This window comes from Saccopteryx leptura, chromosome 13, assembly GCF_036850995.1.
Source record: "Saccopteryx leptura isolate mSacLep1 chromosome 13, mSacLep1_pri_phased_curated, whole genome shotgun sequence".
Lineage (NCBI taxonomy): Eukaryota > Metazoa > Chordata > Mammalia > Chiroptera > Emballonuridae > Saccopteryx > Saccopteryx leptura.
Window position 1 is genome coordinate 29,905,426 of NC_089515.1, and position 22,398 is coordinate 29,927,823.

Sequence of the window (22,398 nt, forward strand, 5' to 3'; positions counted from 1 at the left end):
GGACTTGTGAACAGGGGTGACAAGGTAAAGCAAGGAGGAGAAGAAACGCACCAGGGCTGCTCAAGGGGCCAAAGGGCTCCAAGTCCCCTCTTCCTGCAGCTCATTCTTGCATTCCTAAATATTACAGACATAAATAGAAACAAACATCACGCATAGCAAAATGACGTCTTTATTGCAGTAGTTTGTGAGTGTTCCTGGGTTTTCCACAGAGAAATGGCTCAGGTGTGGGGGCCACGCAGGCATTTACTGGGTTGGCACAGGCTGGGGGAGGGGTGTCTCCCGCCCACTCTCATCAGCCCCCTCCAGCCCGTTCTGCTCTGAGCCCGGCTCAGGGTGCTCCAGAGCGTTCCGGGTGTCAGCTTGCCACAGCTGCACCAGGTCCGCGGGAGTCTTTCCTGCCTGGGGGAAGGAAGAGGAGATCTGGTCACTGTCCGGAAGTCTGTACCAGGAGGTGCCCTTCTTTATACCAGTGGCTCCCAATAGCAAGCAATTAGCAATATTTGGAGACCTTTTAGTTATCACAGGAGGTAGATGGAGAGTGGTGGGCAGGTACTACTGGCATCTTTAGAGGCCAGGTATGCTTCGTAAATATCCTACAATGCACAAGACAGCCTCCACAACAAAGAATTGTCCAGCCCAAAATGTCAACACCAAGTTTTAGCAGTCCTCATCTACATCCTCCCTATATCTTCCTGACTTTCCTATATTCTCTTAGCTTTTCTTGAATTAGGGGGCCCCCCATTCTCCTCCCTTTTTTTTTTAAATTTTTTTTATTTATTCATTTTAGAGAGGAGAGGGAGAGACAGAGAGAGAGAAGGGGGGAGGAGCTAGAAGCATCAACTCCCATATGTGCCTTGACCAGGCAAGCCCAGGGTTTTGAACCGGCGACCTCAGCATTTCCAAGTTGATGCTTTATCCACTGCGCCACCACAGGTCAGGCTCTCCTCCCTTTTGTGATTGCTCTGGATCCCAAAGAAGAGCTTGGACGTGCGATCCTAAGAAAACTGAAGGACCACAAGGAGCCAAATGGCGTGCTAGGAATGGTCATGCCAACCAAGTGCTTAGGTTCCTTGCAGCTCTGTCCCACCATGATTTTGGCCTCCGTGGGGCTGGACACTAGGCCCACTTTTGTCTATTTGGGAGCCTTTGGGAAGTCCCCTACCTGCCCCTCCAGGCTGTTTCTCTGCATTTGCCTTCTGGACATAGACAAACAGAGAGAGAATTGGGAAACTGGGTGGGCTGGAAAAACCCCCCAGTCCCAGGGAGACTCTACACTGTGAAAGTGTTCCAAGGACAGGCAGGCTGAGTCTTTCCCAGTTCTATATTTCCTCTGAGCGCCCAGCACAGGGTTTGGGTGTGCAGTGCGCACTGATTCCTGAATCAGGAAAGGAATGAACTTACCAGGTTCTTGGTCATCATGTCAGCCCCATGCAGGAGTAGCAATTTGATGATTTTGTAGCGGTTGAGCCTCACGGCATCATGCAGGGCACTGTCCCCCTCCTAGAGCCAGTGTGACACTCAGCATGGCCCACATGGGCACAGGGGAGCCCTCAGGCTGCCTGTACCCCTATAATGGGGCTAGGCAGGAGAGAACCCAGACACTCACTCTGTCTTTGGCATTGATGTCCAGGCCCAGGGACAGAAAGTGCTCCACAATCTCCACGTGCCCCGTTCGAACTGCCACATGCAGGGGCGTGCTCAGCAGCTGTGTAGGGACGAAACAGAAACTGCTAGCTGAAAGGACTTGGACTGTGTGCTTTGGGGAGGAAGGCTGTCTTAACTCCAGCCTTATTTCTCTCCCCAAGTCTAGTACCAAGGCCTGAGCCCTAGAGGGGCAGGGAATGCTGCGATTCTCACCATCTTATCCAAGGGTCTAACTCTGAAGCATTAGATGCTACCTCCTCTAGGAAGCCTTCTATGAGTCCTCTCTCACCCAGCTACGAGCAAGTGCTCGCTCCTCTGCCCATCTTTAAATAATTGTGAGATGACTATGTGATGGGATGGCAAGAGTTTACAAAACATTAGCTTTTTTATGTTGAATAAATAATTTACATACATTTTCCACCTAATTTGCACAAGAATTCTGTAAGACATTTTACAGATGAGCAAACAGAGACTCAGAGGCTGTCACTTGCTCAAGGTCATATACAAAGAAATAAACAATAAAAGATGGTGGCTGAATAAGTGAATGGATGGATAGATGGATGATGGATAGACAGATGGAGAGAAGGATGATGAAGGATTGCATGAATGAACAAATCCTACATCTTTTGGGTGGTTCCAAAGCCCCCATGAGAGTGGATCTCTTCTCCTCCCCTCTCCTCTGCTCTTCTGCTCCCATCCCCAGATGGTGGTTTCCAAAGGCCTGCAATTGATGGAAATGACCCATCCCTGGTCTCTGCAGCCACTTCAGAGACTGGGCTCATTCACTACCTTCTATCTTCCCTGGCTTTTCTGTCTTCGGCCTCTAACTCCCTGCCCACAGCCACCCCAATATCTGTGAGCATTATTGCCGCACCTTATCCCTTATAGTCGTGTCTGCTCCTCGGCTTTGCAGAATTTTCACCACCTCCAAGTGGCCCCCGCGGCAGGCCCAATGCATGGCTGTGCAGTCCAACTAGAAGGGAAGGGTGGGACCTAATTGCAGAGCCTCAGGAAAAAAAAGTGCCCTGGGGGAAAGAACCCCAGCCAGAAGGGCAGGGAGATGTCCAGGAGTAGGGTGTAGGGAAGGGATGGGCACTCCAGTGTCTGGGCAATGGGTCAAACAAAACAGAAGATAAGAACTTGTGGAGGCCCTGGCCGGTTGGCTCAGCGATAGAGTGTTGGCCTGGCGTGCGGGGGACCCGGGTTCGATTCCCGGCCAGGACACATAGGAGAAGTGCCCATTTGCTTCTCCACCCCCCCCCCTTCCTCTCTGTCTCTCTCTTCCCCTCCCGCAGCCAGGGCTCCATTGGAGCAAAGATGGCCTGGGCACTGGAGATGGCTCCTTGGCCTCTGTCCCAGGCACTAGAGTGGCTCTGGTCGCGGCAGAGCGACGCCCTGGAGGGGCAGAGCATCGCCCCCTGGTGGGCAGAGCGTCGCCCCTGGTGGGCATGCCGGGTGGATCCCGGTCGGGCGCATGCAGGAGTCTGTTTGACTCTTCCCGTTTCCAGCTTCAGAAAAGTACAAAAAAAAAAAAAAAAAAAGAACTTGTGGAACTAACTCGTCCAAGCCAGATTTACAAAGGAGGAGACGGGGCTTAGCAAGGTCCTAGAACCCACTACAGGTGAGGCCTCGCCCCTGAGGCAGCCTGTCTGTGACCCGCCTCCAGCCTCCTACCCGATACCTGCCCCCTTGCTCACCCGATCCTGAAAGTCCACAGTGGCCCCGCTCTCCAGAAGCTTCTCCAGGATCTCCACGTGGCCCTCCAGGGAAGCTCGGTGCAGTGCTGTCCTGCGGAACTGTCCCCACAGAGACTGTCAGGCCCGGGGCCTGAGCCTAGCTCCCACACAAGCTGAGACTGAGGCCTTCCCCCAGCTCGATTCTGACCCCCTGTGCTGGGTCCCCATATCTTCCATGTTCTGCCAGCTCCTCATGCTCTATCCAGACCAGCCTTGGATGCCTCCTACGTCCTGGAGACGCCAACCTCTCACTGCCCCCAAGCACATCGAGCCAGGCCTTTGATCAAGCTATTTCCTATGCCAGAATGCCCATTTTGTCCTCACTCCCTTGGGTGCTTGATGAATTCTTGCTACTTCTTCAAGATGCAATTCAAACCTGACCAGGTGGTGGCGTAGTGGATAGAGCCTTGGACTGGGAAGCAGAGAACTCGGGTTCGAAACCCCGAGGTCGCCAGCTTGAGCGCGGGCTCATCTGGTTTGAGCACAGCTCACCAGCTTGAACCCAAGGTCGCTGGCTGGAGCAAAGGGGTTACTAGGTCTGCTGAAGGCCCGCGGTCAAGGTGCATATGAGAAAGCAATCAATGAACAACTAAGGTGCTGCAACGAAGAATTGATGCTTCTCATCTCTCTCCCTTCCTGTCTGTCTGTCCCTATTTGCCCCTCTCTCTGTCTCTGTCTCTCTGTCTCTCTGTCTCTCTGTCTCTCTGTCTCTCTCTCTCTCTCTCACACACACACACACACACACACACACACACACACACACACACACACGATGCAACTCAAGTACTACTGTCTTCTTGAGAGCTCCATTCTTGAGAGTTCCAGGCCACAGCTGTCCCGGGGCACGTATCACCCTCGGGTGAGAGAGCATTTGAGGGCAGCCTGGGTCTTACTTGACTCTACTTCTCCTGAGTGCCTAACCCAGGGCCACGATGGGCGGGTGCTCCCTGATTGCTGATTCAAGGACAGACTGAATTTCCTCTCTTCACAATGCAGTTTGCTTTCTGCTTTGGTCTCTTGAAACATCAGTCTTTCAGCTACTTTCCAGCCTTGTCTTTTTCTTTTTTTGAATTCCCAGTACCTAGCACAGTGCTCAGAGGGAGGAGATGCTTAGATAGAACAAGAGGATTAAGACTCTGAAGTCTGAAAAATAGAAGGGACATGTAGTCTAAGCCTACAATAAATGCAGGCTGAAGGGGGTGCTCATTAATGTGCTTAATCCCAGGACATGAGCGTGGGAGAGCACCCCACCAAGTGAGAAAAGAGGCCTTTTCAAGGAAAGCGAAAGTATGATGGGTGATGGGAACATTTTGAAAATAGTGCTGGTGGTTGCACAACATGATCGCTGTAATCACTGCTGCTGAATTGTACACTTAAAATGGCTGAAATGGCATAGTCCAAGTTATAGACACATTTTAGCACAATAAAATTTAAAAATTTTAAAGAAAGTATGATATTCAATACAACACAAAAATATCATATCCTAGCATGTGTTTTATAGTTTTTTAATTCATTTAATAAATACTTACCAAAGCACTATTATTCCATTTGATCCCCACAAATCCCCTGAGGGGAGCAGAGGAGTACACTGAGGCCTGGAGAGGTGATGGGCCTAACTACAGGTCCTACTGCAGGGCCGGGAACCTTTCTGGCTGAGAGAGCCATGAACGCCACATATTTTAAAATGTAATTTTGTGAGAGCCATACAACGACCCGTGTACGTTAGGCATTATCCAATAAAAATTTGGTGTTGTCCTGGACAGGACAGCTGTGATTGGCTCCAGCCACCCGCAACCACGAACATGAGCAGTAGGAAATGAATGGATTGTAATACATGAGAATGTTTTATATTTTTAACGTTTTTTTTTTATTATTAAAGATTTGTCTGCGAGCCAGATACAGCCATCAAAAGAGCCACATCTGGCTTGCGAGCCATAGGTTCCCGACCCCTGTCCTAGAGCTAGGGAGTGGTGGAGATGGGACTCCAGCCCCAAACTCCTGGTCTTGGACTCTTTTTATTTGATTCCATTCCTCTTTCTTCCCTAAAATACCATGTGGCATTTGGTATTTTGGATGAGGTTCTACGTTGAAAAAAGGTCTAAGGATTTAGATAAATTCCTCTGTAGGGGGAAGGGGTAATCCCAAATCTTCTGAGGACTGCCCTCCTAAATGACACCCAGTGGCCTGCTCTCAAACAGGCCCGCAAGTGGGCAGGGTTGTTGGGGGCAGCAACTCTGAAAGGGAAGCAGGCACCGATGAGGGGTGGGGGATAACATCACCTGATCGCAGGTGTTCGGGGAACCCCCATCGGCCAGAAACTTCTCAATGACCTTCATTTTTCCTTCCACCGCAGCTTTCAGGAATGTCTCTTCCTCCACAGGGCCAGTCTGGAGCCGTAAATGCCATCATGGGGGGCCATCCCACAGCCATCCAGGCCCTCCCAGTCCCCCCTCCCCAATCCCCCCCCCTCACCACACAGGTGTCCTTCCAGGACGCTTACGATCTCCTCCGGCTCTGGAGGCGGCTCCTGGGCGGCCAGGGCTGCCCGCTTTTTCTGCTTCCGTTTTTTCCGCAGCTCAATGAGGTTCTGGATCCCACCCACGTCGATGATCTCCCGCCGCAGGTCTAGGGATGTCTTGCGCACGCGCTCTTGGCCCTGTGTGGGAATGGCCCTCAACCCCTGAGCTAAGCTGGGGAGGGTGCATGGGGAGAGCTTTCAAGACAGAGAGAGAATCCAAGTCTAGCTCTCCTTCCCACAACTGGAAGAAGCAGATGAGACCCAGACAGGGTGGCTCAGATCATGGGGCAAGAGAGGCTTAAGGGAGCTTCCTCCTAGGCTTCACATAGGGTGGGGCGTTGACAAGGGAATCTCAGAGGCAGTTCTTAGCCCAGGCCTTCAGAACGGGGTCAGAATCCTCAGCTCTTCCTGCAAGTCCACTTGCATGTGTATGACCACAGAAGTAATACATTACTATTAATAATAAGAACAATACAGAAACATAAAAGTCTTTATGAGAAAGCCCTTCTGTCCCAGAGGTAATGTCTATCATGGCTCAGTTAATGCTCTTTCAGACAAGCCTCTGATGGGATCATCCTCCAAACAGTGGTCTGGAAGCTCTGGTTTTCTCCTGTCAGCATGGAGATCTCTGCTGTCAGCACATAGCCTCCCTCCTCCCAGAATACCTGCGTGGTGCCCTGTCATACGGCTCTCCTGTCACCGGAGCCTCCCCTGGGATCTGCACATACGCAGATTTTGACTCAGCAGGTCTGGGGAGGGAGGAGGTAGACATACATGCTGCATTGTTAATAGGCTGCCAGGGGGTGCTGAGCTGCTGGTTCAAGGACCATACTGGGAGGAACAAGGCCATAACTGCCTGGTCTGACCCCTGTGCGCAGACACTCTGGCTTCTCCTCCCACTTACCTTAATCTTTTGTAAGGCCGGACTGGAAGCCCCATGGTGCTTCTCATCCTCCAGCATCAGCATGTCCATGTGCAGCTTCTGGTGGGCAGTTCCGCGGAGTTTCTGAGAAGCCAAGGGAATGACATGCTTTAGGGTCTGTCTGCAGAGCCTGGGAAGGCAAGGGGCCCCGCCCCAACACTCCAAGAACACACTCCAAGGACCTTCTCCTGTGCGGCCTCAGAAGCCGTCCTCTGCCCCGTTGCTGCTCCTGGAGGGTCCCTGGCCAGAGCTGGGCTCTTGGAGACACTCCTCTAGAAGGGGGCAAGTTTCAGTTTCCCACCTCAACCCTAAGCCCAACTCCAGCTCAAATACCTGTCTGCTGATGGCCCCGAGTCTCCAGCCAAACAAAATTAAAAGCTATTGGAATGAATTTTCATGATATTAAATATATTTACTTTTTCAAGCACTGATACTATTTTTTAAAACTCTTTTGGCCTTAAAATTTTACTTTGATGAAATAATTGTGATGAGATGAGGTTTTTATTTTTATTTACTGATCTTAGAGAGAAAGGAAGGGAGAGTAGGAGAGAGAAACATCAAGTTTTTGTCCACTTATTTATATATTCATTGGTTGATTATTATGTGTGCCTTGAGTGAGGATTGAACCTGCAACCTTCATTTATCAAGACAATGCTCTACCAACTGAGCTACCCAGCCAGGGCTAACAGTTATATTTTAAAATGGCTTATTTGGGCCCGACCTGTAGTGGTGCAGTGGATAAAGTATCAACCTGGGATGCTGAGGTCACCGGTCTGAAACCCTGGGCTTGCCTGGTCAAGGCACATATGGGAGTTAATGCTTCCTGCTTCTTTCCCTTTCTCTCTCTTTCTCTTCTCTCTAAAATGAATAAATAAAATCTTTAAAAATAAAATAAAATAAAATGCCTTATTTGGCAATATAAAAATTTGCAAATCTATATTGGATGCCAACTTTTCTCCTTCAGATTTTATTGATTAGTGAAATCCTAAAGCGTAGAAACTTGCTCTCAGGAAACCTGAGGGATGGGAGCCAAAGTCGCAACCCGAGCTTGCAGCGTGAGGTGGACTCTGTTAACCTTATTCTCATTGCAGAAATACAGGGGAAATGCCGTCCAAGTCTCCTCTGTGTGTGTAGCTCTGGCTTGCCTGGGCTGCTCCCCTCCCCCCCCCCCCCTCTTCTAAAGGAAACCACTCTGTATAGAGCTGGTGCCCTCATCTCTGAAGTTCCAGTGCACCAGGGAAAATTTGCCCAGTTGGAGGGTGCTGATCAAGATGGCAGCAGGGGAGGCCCTGGCCTGTTGGCTCAGTGGTGGAGCATCAGCCTGGCGTGCGGGGGACCCGGGTTCGATTCCTGGCCCGGGCACACGGGAGAGGCGCCCATTTGCTTCTCCACCCCCACCCCCCTCCTTCCTCTCTGTCTCTCTCTTCCCCTCCCGCAGCCAGGGCTCCATTGGAGCAAAGATGGCCCGGGCGCTGGGGATGGCTCCTTGGCCTCTGCCCCAGGCGCTGGAGGGGCTCTGGTTGCCGCGGAGCGTCGCCCCGGAGGGGCGGAGCGTCGCCCCTGGTGGGCGGAGCCTTGCCCCTGGTGGGCGTGCCGGGTGGATCCCTGTGGGGCGCATGCGGGAGTCTGTCTGTCTCTCCCCGTTTCCGGCTTCGGAAAAATACACACACACACACACAAAAAGATGGCAGCAGGGGAGGAATGGCCACCCTAACGAGCTCTCAGCTGACTTTTTAGCATTTCCCACTGAGTTCCGGTGTTACACGCTTCAAGGGTTGTTTCGAGGACTGATTTCCCAGGTCTTTATTTTGGGGGCCTGTTGTCCACTGGCTTCTCCTCCCCATGTCAGACTTACATGGTTTGAACCCTCCCCAGTGCCAGCCTCTCCTGAGACATTATCCTCCCCAGAGACAGGGGAGGACCTGGGGCTGTAGCCACTCCTGCATGTGGCACCCTGGCTGGGCTCCTCACGGAGCAGCCAGAGGGTGGGCTTGGATCTTAATCATCTTGTATCCCCAGCACCTGTGACAGGGCCTACAGATGGTGGGTGCTCAGTGAGTATTTGGAGAATAAATGAATGAATAAGTGAATGGGTGATTTCAAGTGGGCTCATCATCTCTGCCCATTCCTAAGCCCTCAGTGATGACCTGTCTCAGGAAGTGCCCACAACAGAGCCTCATTTCCTGGGCTGGTCTCCAGGATTCTCTTTCTCCTCCCACCCCAAGAAGGGGGCACAGGCTGGACAGAAGCTCTCCTCTGAGGGCCCTGCTGGGCAAAACTGAGGATTCTGATGCCCATCCATGTCTTACCCTGACTCTATGGCACCTAGCTTCAGATTTGTTTCTGTGGGCTGGCATACAGTAGGTGCTCAATAAATACTGCATTGGATGCTAGTTGGTGAAACACAACAAAACTTCCACTTTATTTCAGAGATGGTTGTACAGATTAAATGGGAGAATGCCTGTATAGTACTTAGCATAGCGCCTGGCACTGGGAGGTGCTCGATGGGAAAGCTGGCTCTGTGGGCACCCAGTGTCCTGAGAGCCCTGCTGCTATATTTGCTGTATGAATGAATTGCTGAGGACTGCTTCATGTCCCCTTACTGAAGGTCTCTGTGTCCAGCACTCCAAAAATGGCATAGTGGCATGATTCACCTGCCTGGCACTGAAGCACATGCCTCTGGGGAAGTGAGAAGTGGCACTCCTGGACATCCGAGGATGCCCAGGCCAAGACTCGCAGGCTTGGTCCAAGCTCTTCCCCTACAAGGCTGCCTTCCCTTCCCTGGTCCTCATCTCTTCTTCCACTGGAGTCCCAATCCTTCCCCCTTCCTCACCCCATTCAGTCGCTCTTCTTTTTTTGAATGGAGTCCAGCTCTAAGCTGATCTATTCTTCTCTCTCTGATTCCTGGTAGGAATCCCTCCTCCAACAAGTCCTTCTCAGGACTATTAAAGTTGCCATCCTACAATAGGTCAGATGGTACCACCTTCCCTTACTCAACCACATTTAGTGGACTCCCCACTGCCCACAGAATAAATATCTTTCACAAGGTCCTCTCTGGTTTTCTGTCCTGCCTCCCTTCCCAGCCTTAGCCCCTGCTACTAGACTTTCTCTTTTTTTATTTTATTTTTCTAAAGTGAGTAGCGGGGAAGCAGAGAGACAAACTCCCACATACTCCCAACTGGGATCCACCTGGCAAGCCCACTAGGGGATGATGCTCTGCCCATCTGGGGCATTGCTCCTGTGCAACCGGAGCCATTCTAGCACCTGAGGCAGAGGCCATGGAGCCATCTTCAGTGCCTGGGCCAACTTTGCTCCAATGGAGCCTTGGCTGCAGGAGGGGAAGAGAGAGATAGAAAGGAGAGGGGGAAGGGTGGAGAAGCAAATGGGCGCTTCTTGCCTGACCAGGTGGTGGTGCAGTGGATAGAGTGTCGGACTGGGCTGTGGAGGACCCAGGTTCGAGACCCTGAGGTTGCCAGCTTGAGTGCTAGCTCATCTGGTTTGAGCAAAGCTCACCAGCTTGGACCCAAGGTTGCTGGCTCGAGCAAGGGGTTACTCAGTCCGCTGAAGACCCGCGGTCAAGGCACATATGAGAAAGCAATCAATGAACAACTAAGGTGTCGCAATGAAAAACTGATGATTGATGCTTCTCATCTCTCTCTGTTCCTGTCTGTCCCTATCTATCCCTCTCTCTGACTCTCCCTCTGTCTCTGTAAACAACAAAAACAACAAAAAACCCAAATGGGTGCTTCTCCTGTGTGCCCAGGCTGGGAATGGAACCCGGGACTCACTCGCTAGGCTGACGCTCTACCACTGAGCCAATCAGCCAGGGCCCAGACTTTCTCTTAACAGTCATGTTTTCACTCACCCAAACTTTGGTGCTTATCTTTTTCTCTCTCATGTCCACTCACCATTCTTGAAGGCCCAGCTCAAACGCCATCCTGTCCACAGAGAGGTCCTTGAGGGCCCTCAGTTGGAATGATTTCCCTGCCCTTTGTGCTCCTTCTCTTCTGATTTAACACCTCTGCTTCATTTCCTCACTGTTTTGTTTCCATGTTGGCTAAGATGAATGCAGGTGGTAAAAAGGAGGTAGGGGCTAGCCTTACTGGTTTTCTCATTCTCATAGCACTGGGCACTTGGCAGAGAAGACTCTAGATAAAATATTAGTTTACATAAAATGAAGAGCCCTGGCCAGTTTGCTCAGTGAATAGAATGTTGACCCGGTGTATGGACGTCCCAGGTTCAGTTCCCGTCAGGGCACACAGGAGAAGTGACCATCTGCTTCTCTCCCTCTCCCTCCCTCTTCCCCTCCTGAAGCCAGTGGCTTGATTGGTTCGAGTGAGCGCTGGCCCCGTGGTGCTGAGGATAGCTCGGTTGATTCGAGCATCGGCCCCAGATGGGGGTTGCTGGGTCGATCCTGGTCGGGTTGCAAGCTGGAGTCTATCTCCCTTCCTCTCACTTAAAAAATAAGTAAATAAAATAAAATAAAACGAAGAGCAGAAGCTCACACACTCCTCCCCCCATTTCTTCATTCCACAGAAAATGTAATTGTCCAAAGCTCCATGCTCCAAAGGCCTCCCCATATGTGGCTGTCAGTCCTGAGAACACCCAGGCTTCCTTTCCCAGTGCCGCTTCCTCCCTCTGCTCCTAGTCTTTATTCCTCAGTGTCGCAGTCTTCCACTCAGAAACTGGGGGATTTCAGGGGCCCATGATCCCACACCCTCAGGCAGCTCCCTAGCCATCTTACTCTTTGCAGCCTGGCTTATCTCAAGGCCCAGGTAGGTGGGCAGGGTCTCAGAGAGCCCAGCGTGGCTCACTCGCCATACTGCCCCTCAGTTATTGAGGCTGACTTCTCAGTCTCCTGCTGCCACAACCCTCTCCACCAGGAGCACCCTGTGGCTGGAATGGTGCCCTGGAGACACCTGTCCTTCCTACCACAGGTGTGGTAGCCAGCCTCTCCGTTCCTTTGACAGCACAGCTGGATCACCTCAGAACCCCCCCGGGTACCCACACCCCTGCCCATACCTCATTCTCCTCTTCCTGCGCCAGCCGCTGCTCGATGAGCGCCGTGGCCTTCTGCACTGCCTCGGAGCCTGCCATGGTGCCATCCATCGCCCGCCTCTGCAGGCCGAAGAGCCCCGGGGGCTTTATAGACCAGGGCACCCACCCCCACCTCGCTGGGCGCCTTTGCCATGAGCTCACCGCCTCAATTCTCCACCTGCCTCCCCCCCCCCCCGCCCCTTGTCACCTTCACCCGGGGCAGCCCCAGCAAACAGGGGGAGGCAAGGACAGCTGCCCTCCACAACCCCTGGCCTACCGGAGCCAGAGTGCACAGGACCCCGAGCGCAGGGGCTAGAGGAAGGTGCCTACCCACAGAGCAGGGGCTAGAGGAAGGTGCCTGGCCAGCCTCTGTCATAACTGCTTAGGCTTAGCTGGTCCTTAGCCAGGGCAGCTGGGCTGCACGAAGGACTCACTGGCTGCCCCTAGCCCTGATGACAGTGCCACCTGCTGGACGCCTGGAAACGGTGCTCAGCCAGTTCTAGCCAGGGGGCCTGTAAAGCCAAAAGTAGGGACCCAAAACATTTCTTTGTCTCCAGGCTGTGCTGTGAATAGGTTCTGCTGGCTCCAGAAAGGGGCAGACGACTTCATCGGGCTGGAGTGCCAGGGTGGCTAGTGGGGTAAGGGCAGCTGCCTCCCTCTGCCCACAGCTCGCGCAGGCCTTTGCCTCTCTGGGGTCCCACAGTGCCCCTAACAAAGCATCCCTGCATTTGGCTGTATGTCTTAGTCCCTGACAACCCTAATCATTCTTTTCTCCAGTTTCCTTGTCAGACCGCCTGACTGGAAATCAGGCATGTTCACTGAGAAAGAAAAATACTCCCAAATGGAGAAAAAGCAGAGCTGAACTTGCTCAGTCCCACAGATGGAACCGTGGGAGCCAGCCCTGGGTCACCATGACCCAGGTTTAACCTGCCAGTAAATGAACCACAGATGCCACAGCTCTGTGGGTGACACTCACGTGGCCTGCCCTTAGTTCATCCATCTTTATCTAAGATTCTTCGCTCTGCTTGTACGCACACTCTTCCCTACACAGAAACAGCTCTGTTTCTTTCTCTGGTTCCCTTGCTGGCAGGCCAAAACATACTCGAAATTTGTCGGAGATTTTGCTTTAACATCACCAAGTGTCTCCAGGATTTGTGCACACACCTTAGTCCTGAGAGCCTGGCTCAGGCACTGGAGCTGGAAGCCAACACCTTCTTGCTGCAGGAACAGACCAGCAGGTAACTAACACCACCGTCCTGAGATGCTGCCTTCTCTACACCTGTTAGCCCATTTAATCCTCCCAGCAACTGAGGGAGGAGGCAGGGCAGGTGGTATCACATCTACTTTCAAAATAAGCAAAGTGGGTTCAGATGTTAACTGGCTTTTCCTGAGGACTCATGAGAACACAGGGCCCAGACACTAGCAGTTCAAGCCTGCTCCACTGTGCTCTCTGCTGTACCCGGAGCAGTGGGGAAGGCCGGGAACCCACCTGCTCCTGCACCAGAACCGGCTCCTGAGCTCCACAGACTTGCAGGGGGACCCAGTCGAAGCCACGCAAGAGAGAAGGAAGGAGCAAAAGGCTTTATTGATAAATATGCAGATATGCCTGTACACAGGGACCTGCTGTGGGGCCATGGCTGGCTGTAGACCCCCCACCGCTCGGACTATAACCAGGAGATGGCCCTGTGCAGACTCCTGCCACAGCAGCCCAGCTCGCCAGCCACCTGCCTCATCTCTGCCGGTTGTGCTGGGGGCAGGGAGAGGCAAAGGCTGGCCTCAGGGTCCCTGCCCCTGCGGCTCACAAGTGGTCCCTCCCCTCCAGGGCACTGGCACAGTGCCTAGGACAGAGTCGGGGGGCAGGGGTGGGAGACAGCAGCTGCTTCAGACCCTGAGCAGAACACCGGAGTGAGCACAGCTGGCAGCACCAGAGGACAGGTCTGGGCTTCAGGGGCCTCTGTGCTGGCCCTCGTGGCTCGAGCCCGCCATGAGAGAGGCAGGGTGGAGGGCCCTAGTTTTCCTTTTCTCTAACAAGATTGGCAAGGCGTGTGTGGCAGCACTGCTTCCTTGGTGCGGGGCACTGGTGGCCCACGATGTCCCCGGGAGGCAGGGTCCCTTCATGCCTACCCCAGTGGGGAGGCGCCCCTAAAGAAAATATCATGACACAAAGGCAGCAGCAAGGTGGGGGGCGGTGCTCCGGCCCAGGGCCTCTCAGCCCGCAGAGGCCCTCCCTGGCCTCTCCTCCCAGAATTCCATGGGCTCGTCAGTCCTGGGGTGGCGGGGGCTGGTTGATGATGACCTGGATGACAAAATCTTTCTGGATCTTGGTTTCCTGGAGCCGTGTGCGGTCTGTGAGCAGCTTCCCAGAGAAGAACCATCGCTGCCAGGATGGCTCGATGCCCTCCTGGGCATGCAGCTGCCTCTTGAGCTGCCCCACCGTGTCAGGCAGGCTGGCGCTGAGCCGCACGTCCTTGCCCGTGGAGAGGCGCACCTTCAGCGGGAACTCCCGGCGCACGCTGGGCGTGGGCTCCGGGGGCTCCACGCTCTCCTCCTCCGTGTGCTCCAGCAGCAGGTTCACGGGCGGCGACAGGCAGTAGATGGGCAGCTGGTAGTGATTGCCCAGCTCATCGTAGCATTCACAGAGGGTGCCTGTGGGAAAGACGGGCCGTCAGGGTCTGTTTGGAGGGCGGAGTCAATCACTGTCTTTGGAGACAGGTGCCTATGTGAGAGTAATTAAGTTAAACAAGATTATTTGGGTGGGGCCCTGATCTGACAGAATTAATGTCCCTGGAAGAAGAGACACCAGAGTGCTCACTCTCTCTTCACCATGTAAGGACACAGCACACAGGCGGCGTCTTCAAGCTGGGAAGAGAACTCTTGCCAAAAATGAATTTCTGTTGTTTAGCAAGCCTCCCTGTCTGCTGTGCTACTTGTTATAGCAGCCCAAGCGGACTAATACACCTATGGCCAACCCAGTCAAACCCACCTTGCAGTCATGTGTCCCTGGGTGAGCTGGGAGGAGCTCACGGTAGAGTCAAGAAGACCTGGGCTGGCATTCTGCCTCCACCAGGTTCTGGCTTGTACAACCCTAATAAATTATTTACCTTTGCATTTGTTCATTCAACAACTCTTTCCTGAGCGTCTGTGCTGGGTGCTGGAGTTATAAGAATGAATGCAATAGCATCGGCCCTGGTCTTCATGTTTACATAAGGGTATATGTACCTAGTGGGCCTCAATTTACAATTTACTTATTTTCACAATGTACTGCATGTAGAAATATATTTACTGGGCCTTGAGTACCTACTAAGTTCTAGGACTAGACTAAATGATGTTATGGTGTCTCACTGAATCCTAACAACCAGCTTATCCCACTTACAGGAAATCACTGAGGCTTTAACTATAGCAGCCCTGTGTGTTGGTCGTTCGACCCCCACCGGGGTCGCGACCCACAGGTTGAGAACCGCTCCCAGCTCAAGGTCACAAAGCAGGGAAACAGAGATACTCATGTTAAACCTAGATCTAAGATTCTACAGAGATCTACTGTTTCCCCCTCTTTACACAGCCCCACAGGCTGTTAGGAATGTAAATAAGATAACGCAGAACCTTCTAGTTCTGTGCCCAGCACATAAGCCCCCAACAGAAGACTGGTACCTCATATGTTCTGAGATCCCCAAGTGCCCTGAGGAATCCTTAGTCTGCTCTCATCACACCGCTGTGAGGTTTGCTGTGGCCTTTCCATTCCCTCACTAGGCAAACAGGGACTGCGTCTCATTTTCTTTGTGTTCTCACTCCTGGTCCATGTTCATAAGGACTGCTGAATGAACAAGCGAATAGCCACACCTGCCGCCCAACAGCTTGGACAGCACCTCCTGGTGTAGCTGGCTACCGGCTCTCCTCCACCCTAAGTGGTACTGATGGCCCCACGGCTCCAGTGAGGAGCAAGCCCTTACCCTGCCCACTCACCATGTGGCAGGGTGATGCTGGCCCCATCCAGGATAGCCTGAGCCAGCTCGTGGTCATTGGCCTCCGCGGCGTAGGCAGCGGCCTTGAGGGCGTCCCAGATCTCCTTGCGGCCCTCAAAGGCAGGCGCCGTGTCCCAGAACTCATCCCGCTTGCTCCGCAGCTGTCCGTCCGTCATGGGGTAGTCGCTCTTCCACTTTAGCCTCTCCTTCTTCAAGGGCTCATTGCGTCCTGGGCAGGACAGAGGGACAGGCTCAGCATCTCTACAGTCAGGGCTATGGGTGTGCCCTCGTTCCAGCCCCTCCCTCTCCAGGCCAGGACCAGGACCAGGACCAGGACCCACTGCCCGGCCCACCCTGCCTTCCAATGCAGTGGCTTCTAAGTACTTAGGTCTCTGGGCCCATCGTGGAGTCAGGGAAGAGTCTGAAAACTGCACACACCCAACTGGGGGACATAAAATACTTCTGTCAGCAAAGCATATATTGCCTTTGTTGTTGTCACTGTTGTTTAAGTTTTAACTGATTATAAAGTAGTACATGTTCAGTATTTAAAAATCTAGAAAGAATATAGATGTGTAAATATAATAACTGCCACCATTTAATTAATTAATTAATTTATTTATTTATTGACATACAGAGAGAGAGTCAGAGAGAGGGATAGATAGGGACAGACAAGAAGAGAGATGAGAAGCATCAATTCTTGGTTGTGGCACCTTAGTTGTTCATTGATTGCTTTCTCATATGTGCCTTGACTGTGGGGCTACAGCAGACTGAGTAACCCCTTGCCCAAGCCAGTGACCTTGGGTCCAAGCTGGTGAGCTTCTGCTCAAACCAGATGAGCCAGCACTCAAGCTGGCGACCTCGGGGTCTCAAACCTGGGTCCTCCGCACCCCAGTCCGATGCTCTATCCACTGCGCCACCACCTGGTCAGGCTATTTTATTTTTTATTTTTCTGAAGTAAGAAGCAGGGAGGCAGAGAGACAGACTCTCGCATGCGCCCGACCGGGATCCACCTGGCATGCCCACTAGGGGGCGATGCTCTGCCCATCTGAGGCATTGCTCTGTTGCAACCGGAGCCATTCTAGCACCAGAGGCAGAGTCCATGGGGCCATCCTCAGCACCCAGGCCAACTTTGCTCCAATGGAGCCTCGGCTGCTGGTGGGGAAGAGAGAGATAAGAGAGAAAGGAGAAGGGGAAGGGTAGAGAAGCAGATGGGCGCTTCTCCTGTGTGCCCTGGCCAGGAATTGAACCCAGACTTCCACACACCAGGTTGACACTCTACCACTGAATCAACCAGCTAGGGCCAACTGCCACCATTTATGGAGTCAGCTTGTGCCAGACTGTAGGCTAGGCACTTTACACCCATTATTCAATTGGTACTCAAAACAACCCAACCATGGGGAAACTAAAGCCCAGAGAGGTTGTTCTTTGTCTAAGGCCACACAGGTACCAATATAACACAAGACTTTCTGGCTCCAAGGGCCACCCTTTGACCACTGTCTGTACCATTCTGACATTGCGGAAAAATATAACTCAAGAATTCTACCATTCAGCCTGATCAGGGGGTGGCACAATGGATCAGACTGGGACACAGAGGACCCAGGTTCGAAACCCCAAAGTAGTCGGCTTGAGCACAGGCCCACCAGCTTGAGCGTGGGGTCGCTGGCCTGAGCATGGGATCATAGACATGACCCCATGATCACTGGCTTGAGCCCAAAGGTCGCTGGCTTGAGCAAGGGGTCATTTGCTCTGCTGTAGCCCCCAGTCAAGGCACATATGAGAAAGCAATCAATGAACAACTACGGTCCCACAATGAAGAATTGATGCTTCTCATCTCTCTCCCTTCCTGCCTGTCTGTCCCTATCTGTCCTTCTCTCTGTCTCTGTCACACACACACACACACACACACACACACACACACACACACACCACTCCACCATTCAGAAGTGACCACTGTTGATACCTACACATATTTCTGTCCAGCTCCCATATCCTCATTTTCCTCAGTATAGTTGAGTTCATATTATTATTATTATTATTATTTTGTATTTTTCCTAAGTTGGAAACGGGGAGGCAGTCAGACAGATTCCCGCATGCACCCAACCGGGATCCACCCGGCATGCCCACCAGGGGGCGATGCTCTGCCCATCCGGGGCATCGCTCTGCCATAATCAGAGCCATTCTAGTGCCTGAGGCAGAGGCCACAGAGCCATCCTCAGCGCCCGGGCAAACTTGCTCCAGTGGAGCCTTGGCTGCGGGAGGGGAAGAGAGAGACAGAGAGGAAGGAGAGGGGGAGAGGTGGAGAAGCAGATGGGTGCTTCTCCTGTGTGCCCTGGCCGGGAATCGAACCCGGGACTCCCGCACGCCAGGCCAATGCCCTACCACTGAGCCAACCGGCCAGGGCATATTATTATTTTATATTCCTTTTTTTTTTTTTTGTCTTTTTCTGAAGCTGAAAATGGGGAGAGGCAGTCAGACAGACTCCCGCATGCGCCCGACCGGGATCCACCCGGCATGCCCACCAGGGGCAACGCTCTGCCCACCAGGGGGCGATGCTCTGCCCCTCCGGGGCGTCGCTCTGCCGGGACCAGAGCCACTCTAGCGCCTGGGGCAAAGGCCAAGGAGCCATCCCCAGCGTCCGGGCCATCTTTGTTCCAATGGAGCCTTGGCTGCGGGAGGGGAAGAGAGAGACAGAGAGGAAGGAGGAGGGGTGGAGAAGCAAATGGGCGCTTCTCCTATGTGCCCTGGCCGGGAATCGAACCCGGGTCCCCCGCACGCCAGGCCGACGCTCTACTGCTGAGCCAACCGGCCTGGGCATATTATTATTTTATATTCCTTGTTATACACAGGATTTAAAATGTTTTCATGCCAATATACAACTTTCTGTTTATTTCACATTTATATTATTCTCAATATATACTCCCATGATTAAAATTATAAACAACTTTAATGTTTTGTTATTCATGTTCCACCATATAGTTACAAAGAATATTTTTTTAGGAAACCATAACCAATGAACTAAAAAGTACTGCAGCATCTGAAGAAGAAAGCAATTCTGTATAATGTCCTTTCTCTTGTTACACAGCCCCAAGTGGCCTCCTAGAAGACAACTGCAGACCACAGTCAAGGCCGAAGCAGGAGCATTGCAAAGGCTTTAGGAGGCTCAGTCATCTCAAAGCTGAGGCAGAAAAAGCCACAGGACCAGGTCCAAAGCACTTGCCTCCCGCTCTGACTTAGATCCTACAGGAGAGAGACTGGACCAATGCTGGAGGTCACCACGAGGTCACTCCACTGGCTGGGGCAGGAAAGAAGGGCTTCAGGGGGAGAGAATGACATTCACTGCTTACTGAGTGAAAGGACCCCATGTAAGCACTTTATTTATATACATTATCCCATGGCAGGTGTTAATGCTATTTCACAGATGATGGGACAGGCAGAGAGATTAAGTAAGTGACAGAGTGAGGGTTCCACCTCAAGTCAGACTGATTCCACAGACAGCCCTCCTGTGGAATCTGCTGGTACCTGTGCAGGCCAGAAACTCTTGGGCCAGACATTTCAAGTATCCCTAGGTTAGCAGAAAGAAATGCAAATCCTCCTTGTAGGAAAACAACTTCAAATCAGGCCTCAAAGAATTCCCAAGATAAAGTTCCAAGGAAAATAAATAATAAGGTCATAGTTTTAAACTAAAATCACAACATACAAGGAAACAAGGCATCATGAGCCAGCGCCAGTAAAAACAGCAGACAAGAGGAATCAGACTCACAAACATTTCAGATATGGAATTTATCAGACACAGATTATGAAATACTGAGTTTAAGAAATAAGAGAGCCTTGAAAATATAAACAGGAAAAAAAATTATAAAGAACGAACAAGCAGAAACTTAAATAACCATTAAAAAATAACAATAGATACTTCTTTTTTAAAAAAAATAATTTAAGACTTTATTCATTTTAGAGAGAGAGAGAAGGAGGGAGGAGCAGGAAGTATCAACTCCCATATGTGCCTTGACCGGGCAAGCCCAGGGTTTCGAACCATCAACCTCAGCGTTCCAGATCGATGTTTTATCCCTTGTGCCAAAATAGGTCAGGCCCACAGAGACTTTTAGACATGAAAACTATAACAACTGAAATTCAGATGGTCTGACATTTTAAATCAAAATTTCCAGGAGGGTACAATAGGAAGAACAAGAAAGAAGCAAAATTCAAAATGGGGACAAAGATGCTCCCATTTTCCTCCAAATTGATTTAGACATTTAATGAAATTCCAATAAAATTCCTAACTGGGAGGGTTTTATTTCCCCCAAGAAACTTGGCAAGCTGACTGTAAAGTTTATACTGAAAGACAATGATACAGCTAGAGAAGAACAAGGTGGGAAAACTTGTCCTACAATTATTGACACTAATTATAAAGCTACAGTGAGTGCTGTACTGGAACAGGAACAGAAAAATGGGCTAGTGGGGTGGAACAAAAGGCCCAGAAATAGACCTGGGAATATGCAGAAATGTGCTTCAAGTAAGAAGGAACATTGCAGATAGGGTGTGTGTGTTTGTGTGTAGGACGTATGAGAAATAATATTATAAATATTATATATTGGCTCTGCCGCCAGTTCCTGTCAGTATTTAGTCTTTGACCTGGTTCCTGACACTGAGCTCCTAAAACCCTTGTGATTTCCTGAGTGATAGGAGTGTCTGATACAGAGTTCCTAAATTGCTTGGAATTTCCTGGGTGATGCAAGTGTCTTTTGTTTTAATAAGGAGAATCTCGGTGGAATCCTGGGTAGAGGGCTGGTCACCAGAAAGATCAAGCCCTGATAAGCCTGGAATTTTCCGCTGTGCCTCCCATTCTCTGGAGCGAGGAGAGGGGCTATACATTGAGTTAATAATTGATCATGCCTACATGAGTGAAGCCTCCACAAAAATCCCCGAAGTATGGGGTTTGGAGAGCTTCCCTGCTGGTGACCACATCCACATGTCGGGAGGGTGTTGCGCCCCCAATCCAGGGACCAGAAGCTCCTGTGCTCGAGACTCGTCCAACCCTCACCTCTACCTCTTCATCTGGCTGTTTACTTGTAGCCTTTATAATATCCTTTCTAATAAGTTGGCAAATAGTAAGTTAACTGTTTTCCTGGATTCTGAGAGGCACTCTAGCAAATTATCAAAGCTAAGGAGGGGGGTCATGGACCTCCAATTTGTAGCCAAGTTGAACAGAAGTTGTAGGTAAACTAAAGTGGGGGCAGTCTTGTGGGACTGAGCCCTTGACCTGTGGGATCTGTGCTAATTCTGGATAGTATGAGAACTGAATAGGATTGTAGGGCATGAGTTGGTGTCCAGAGAATTGGAGAATTGCTTGTTGTGGGAAAAATAGCCACACAACTAGCATCAGTATTCTGTGTGAGGAGCAGTGGAAAAACATGGAAAATTTTTCTTAAAATGGACAACTGGTGAATGGTATTGGGACTAAGGGTCACCATATAGGAACACATTAAACAAGATCCCTACCTCACACCAGCCACAAAAATCAAAAGCAGATCAAATCAAAGTCTTACGAGTGAAAGACAAAGGAAGCACTAGAGAAGCAGAATTAGTTTTGTCCACGTATTTTTTGTGCAAGTCTGGCCCATATGTGTTTTGGCCTGGATCCTGCTTCTTGATTTCTGGCTCTTTCCCCCTTTGGTCCTTTAATACAGCAGAGTCAGTCTTTGTGCAGTGACACCTTTAGGGACCTCTGGGGTGTGGTATATCTGTTCCTCCATTTAATGACCACAACTTTGGGGGCTTTTAAACTTCTTGAGCCGATTTGTATAGCTTTCCTCCCTCCGTGCCAGAGGTCACCTCTTACTGGTCTCCACCTATGTCTGTCTGCTGCTCCTATGGATAGAGGTTAGGTCCTGCTAATGAGCCACTCCTAATCTGCTGAGGGTTTAGAAATCTTGTCAGCACTGTGAAATCAAGAGCATCCAGTTCTAAGGAAGAGACTTCCTGAAGAAGGAAGAAACTAGGCTTCGGGATATCTGTTGTTCCTGCTCAGATCCTGCCCCCTTTTAAAAACAATTTCTTTCTTTTTTTTTTTTTTTGTATTTTTCTGAAGCTGGAAACGGGAGGCAGTCAGACAGACTCCCGCATGCGCCTGACTGGGATCCACCCGGCACGCCCACCAGGGGGCGACGTTCTGCCCACTAGGGGGCGACGCTCTGCCCATCCGGGGCATCACTCTGTCGCAACCAGAGCCACTCTAGCGCCTGGGGCAGAGGCCAAGGAGCCATCCCCAGCACCCAGGCCATCTTTTGTTCCAATGGAGCTTTGGCTGTGGGAAGGGAAAAGAGAGACAAAGAGGAAGGAGAGGGGGAAGGGTGGAGAAGGAGATGGGCGCCTCTCCTGTGTGCCCTGGCCGGGAATCGAACCCAGGACTTCTGCACACCAGGCCGATGCTCTACCACTGAGCCAACCGGCCAGGGCCTTCTTTTTTTTTAATGGATTGATATTAGAGAGACAGAAAGAGGGAGAGGTGGGGAAGGAGGTGGGGGGGGGGAGACAGAGACAGGAAGAAAGGGAGGGAGGGAAGGAGGGAGAAGGAAAGAGGGGGTG

General features: G+C 51.4%; 2 protein-coding genes across 3 annotated transcripts in view; both read right to left on the reverse strand.

Moving 5' to 3' along the window:
* Positions 1–146: 146 nt before the first annotated feature.
* Positions 147–12,011, reverse strand: ANKRD2 (ankyrin repeat domain 2). The gene is given in 10 exon segments (XM_066354878.1): positions 147–399; positions 1,402–1,500; positions 1,607–1,705; positions 2,519–2,617; positions 3,342–3,440; positions 5,660–5,767; positions 5,881–6,036; positions 6,803–6,904; positions 11,843–11,932; positions 11,934–12,011. Coding segments are annotated over 10 exon segments (1,086 nt in total). The 3' UTR covers positions 147–243.
* A 1,412-nt stretch (positions 12,012–13,423) lies between these two features.
* Positions 13,424–22,398, reverse strand: part of UBTD1 (ubiquitin domain containing 1) — a 61,638-nt gene continuing 52,663 nt past the window's right edge. For both annotated transcript variants that reach the window (XM_066355412.1, XM_066355411.1), the window contains 2 exons: positions 15,818–16,045; positions 13,424–14,503 (listed from right to left, as the gene is read on the reverse strand). In XM_066355412.1, coding sequence (XP_066211509.1) covers positions 14,118–14,503; positions 15,818–15,992 — 561 coding nt within the window. In that variant the 5' untranslated portion in view covers positions 15,993–16,045 and the 3' untranslated portion in view covers positions 13,424–14,117. The remainder of the gene's footprint in view (positions 14,504–15,817; positions 16,046–22,398) is intronic.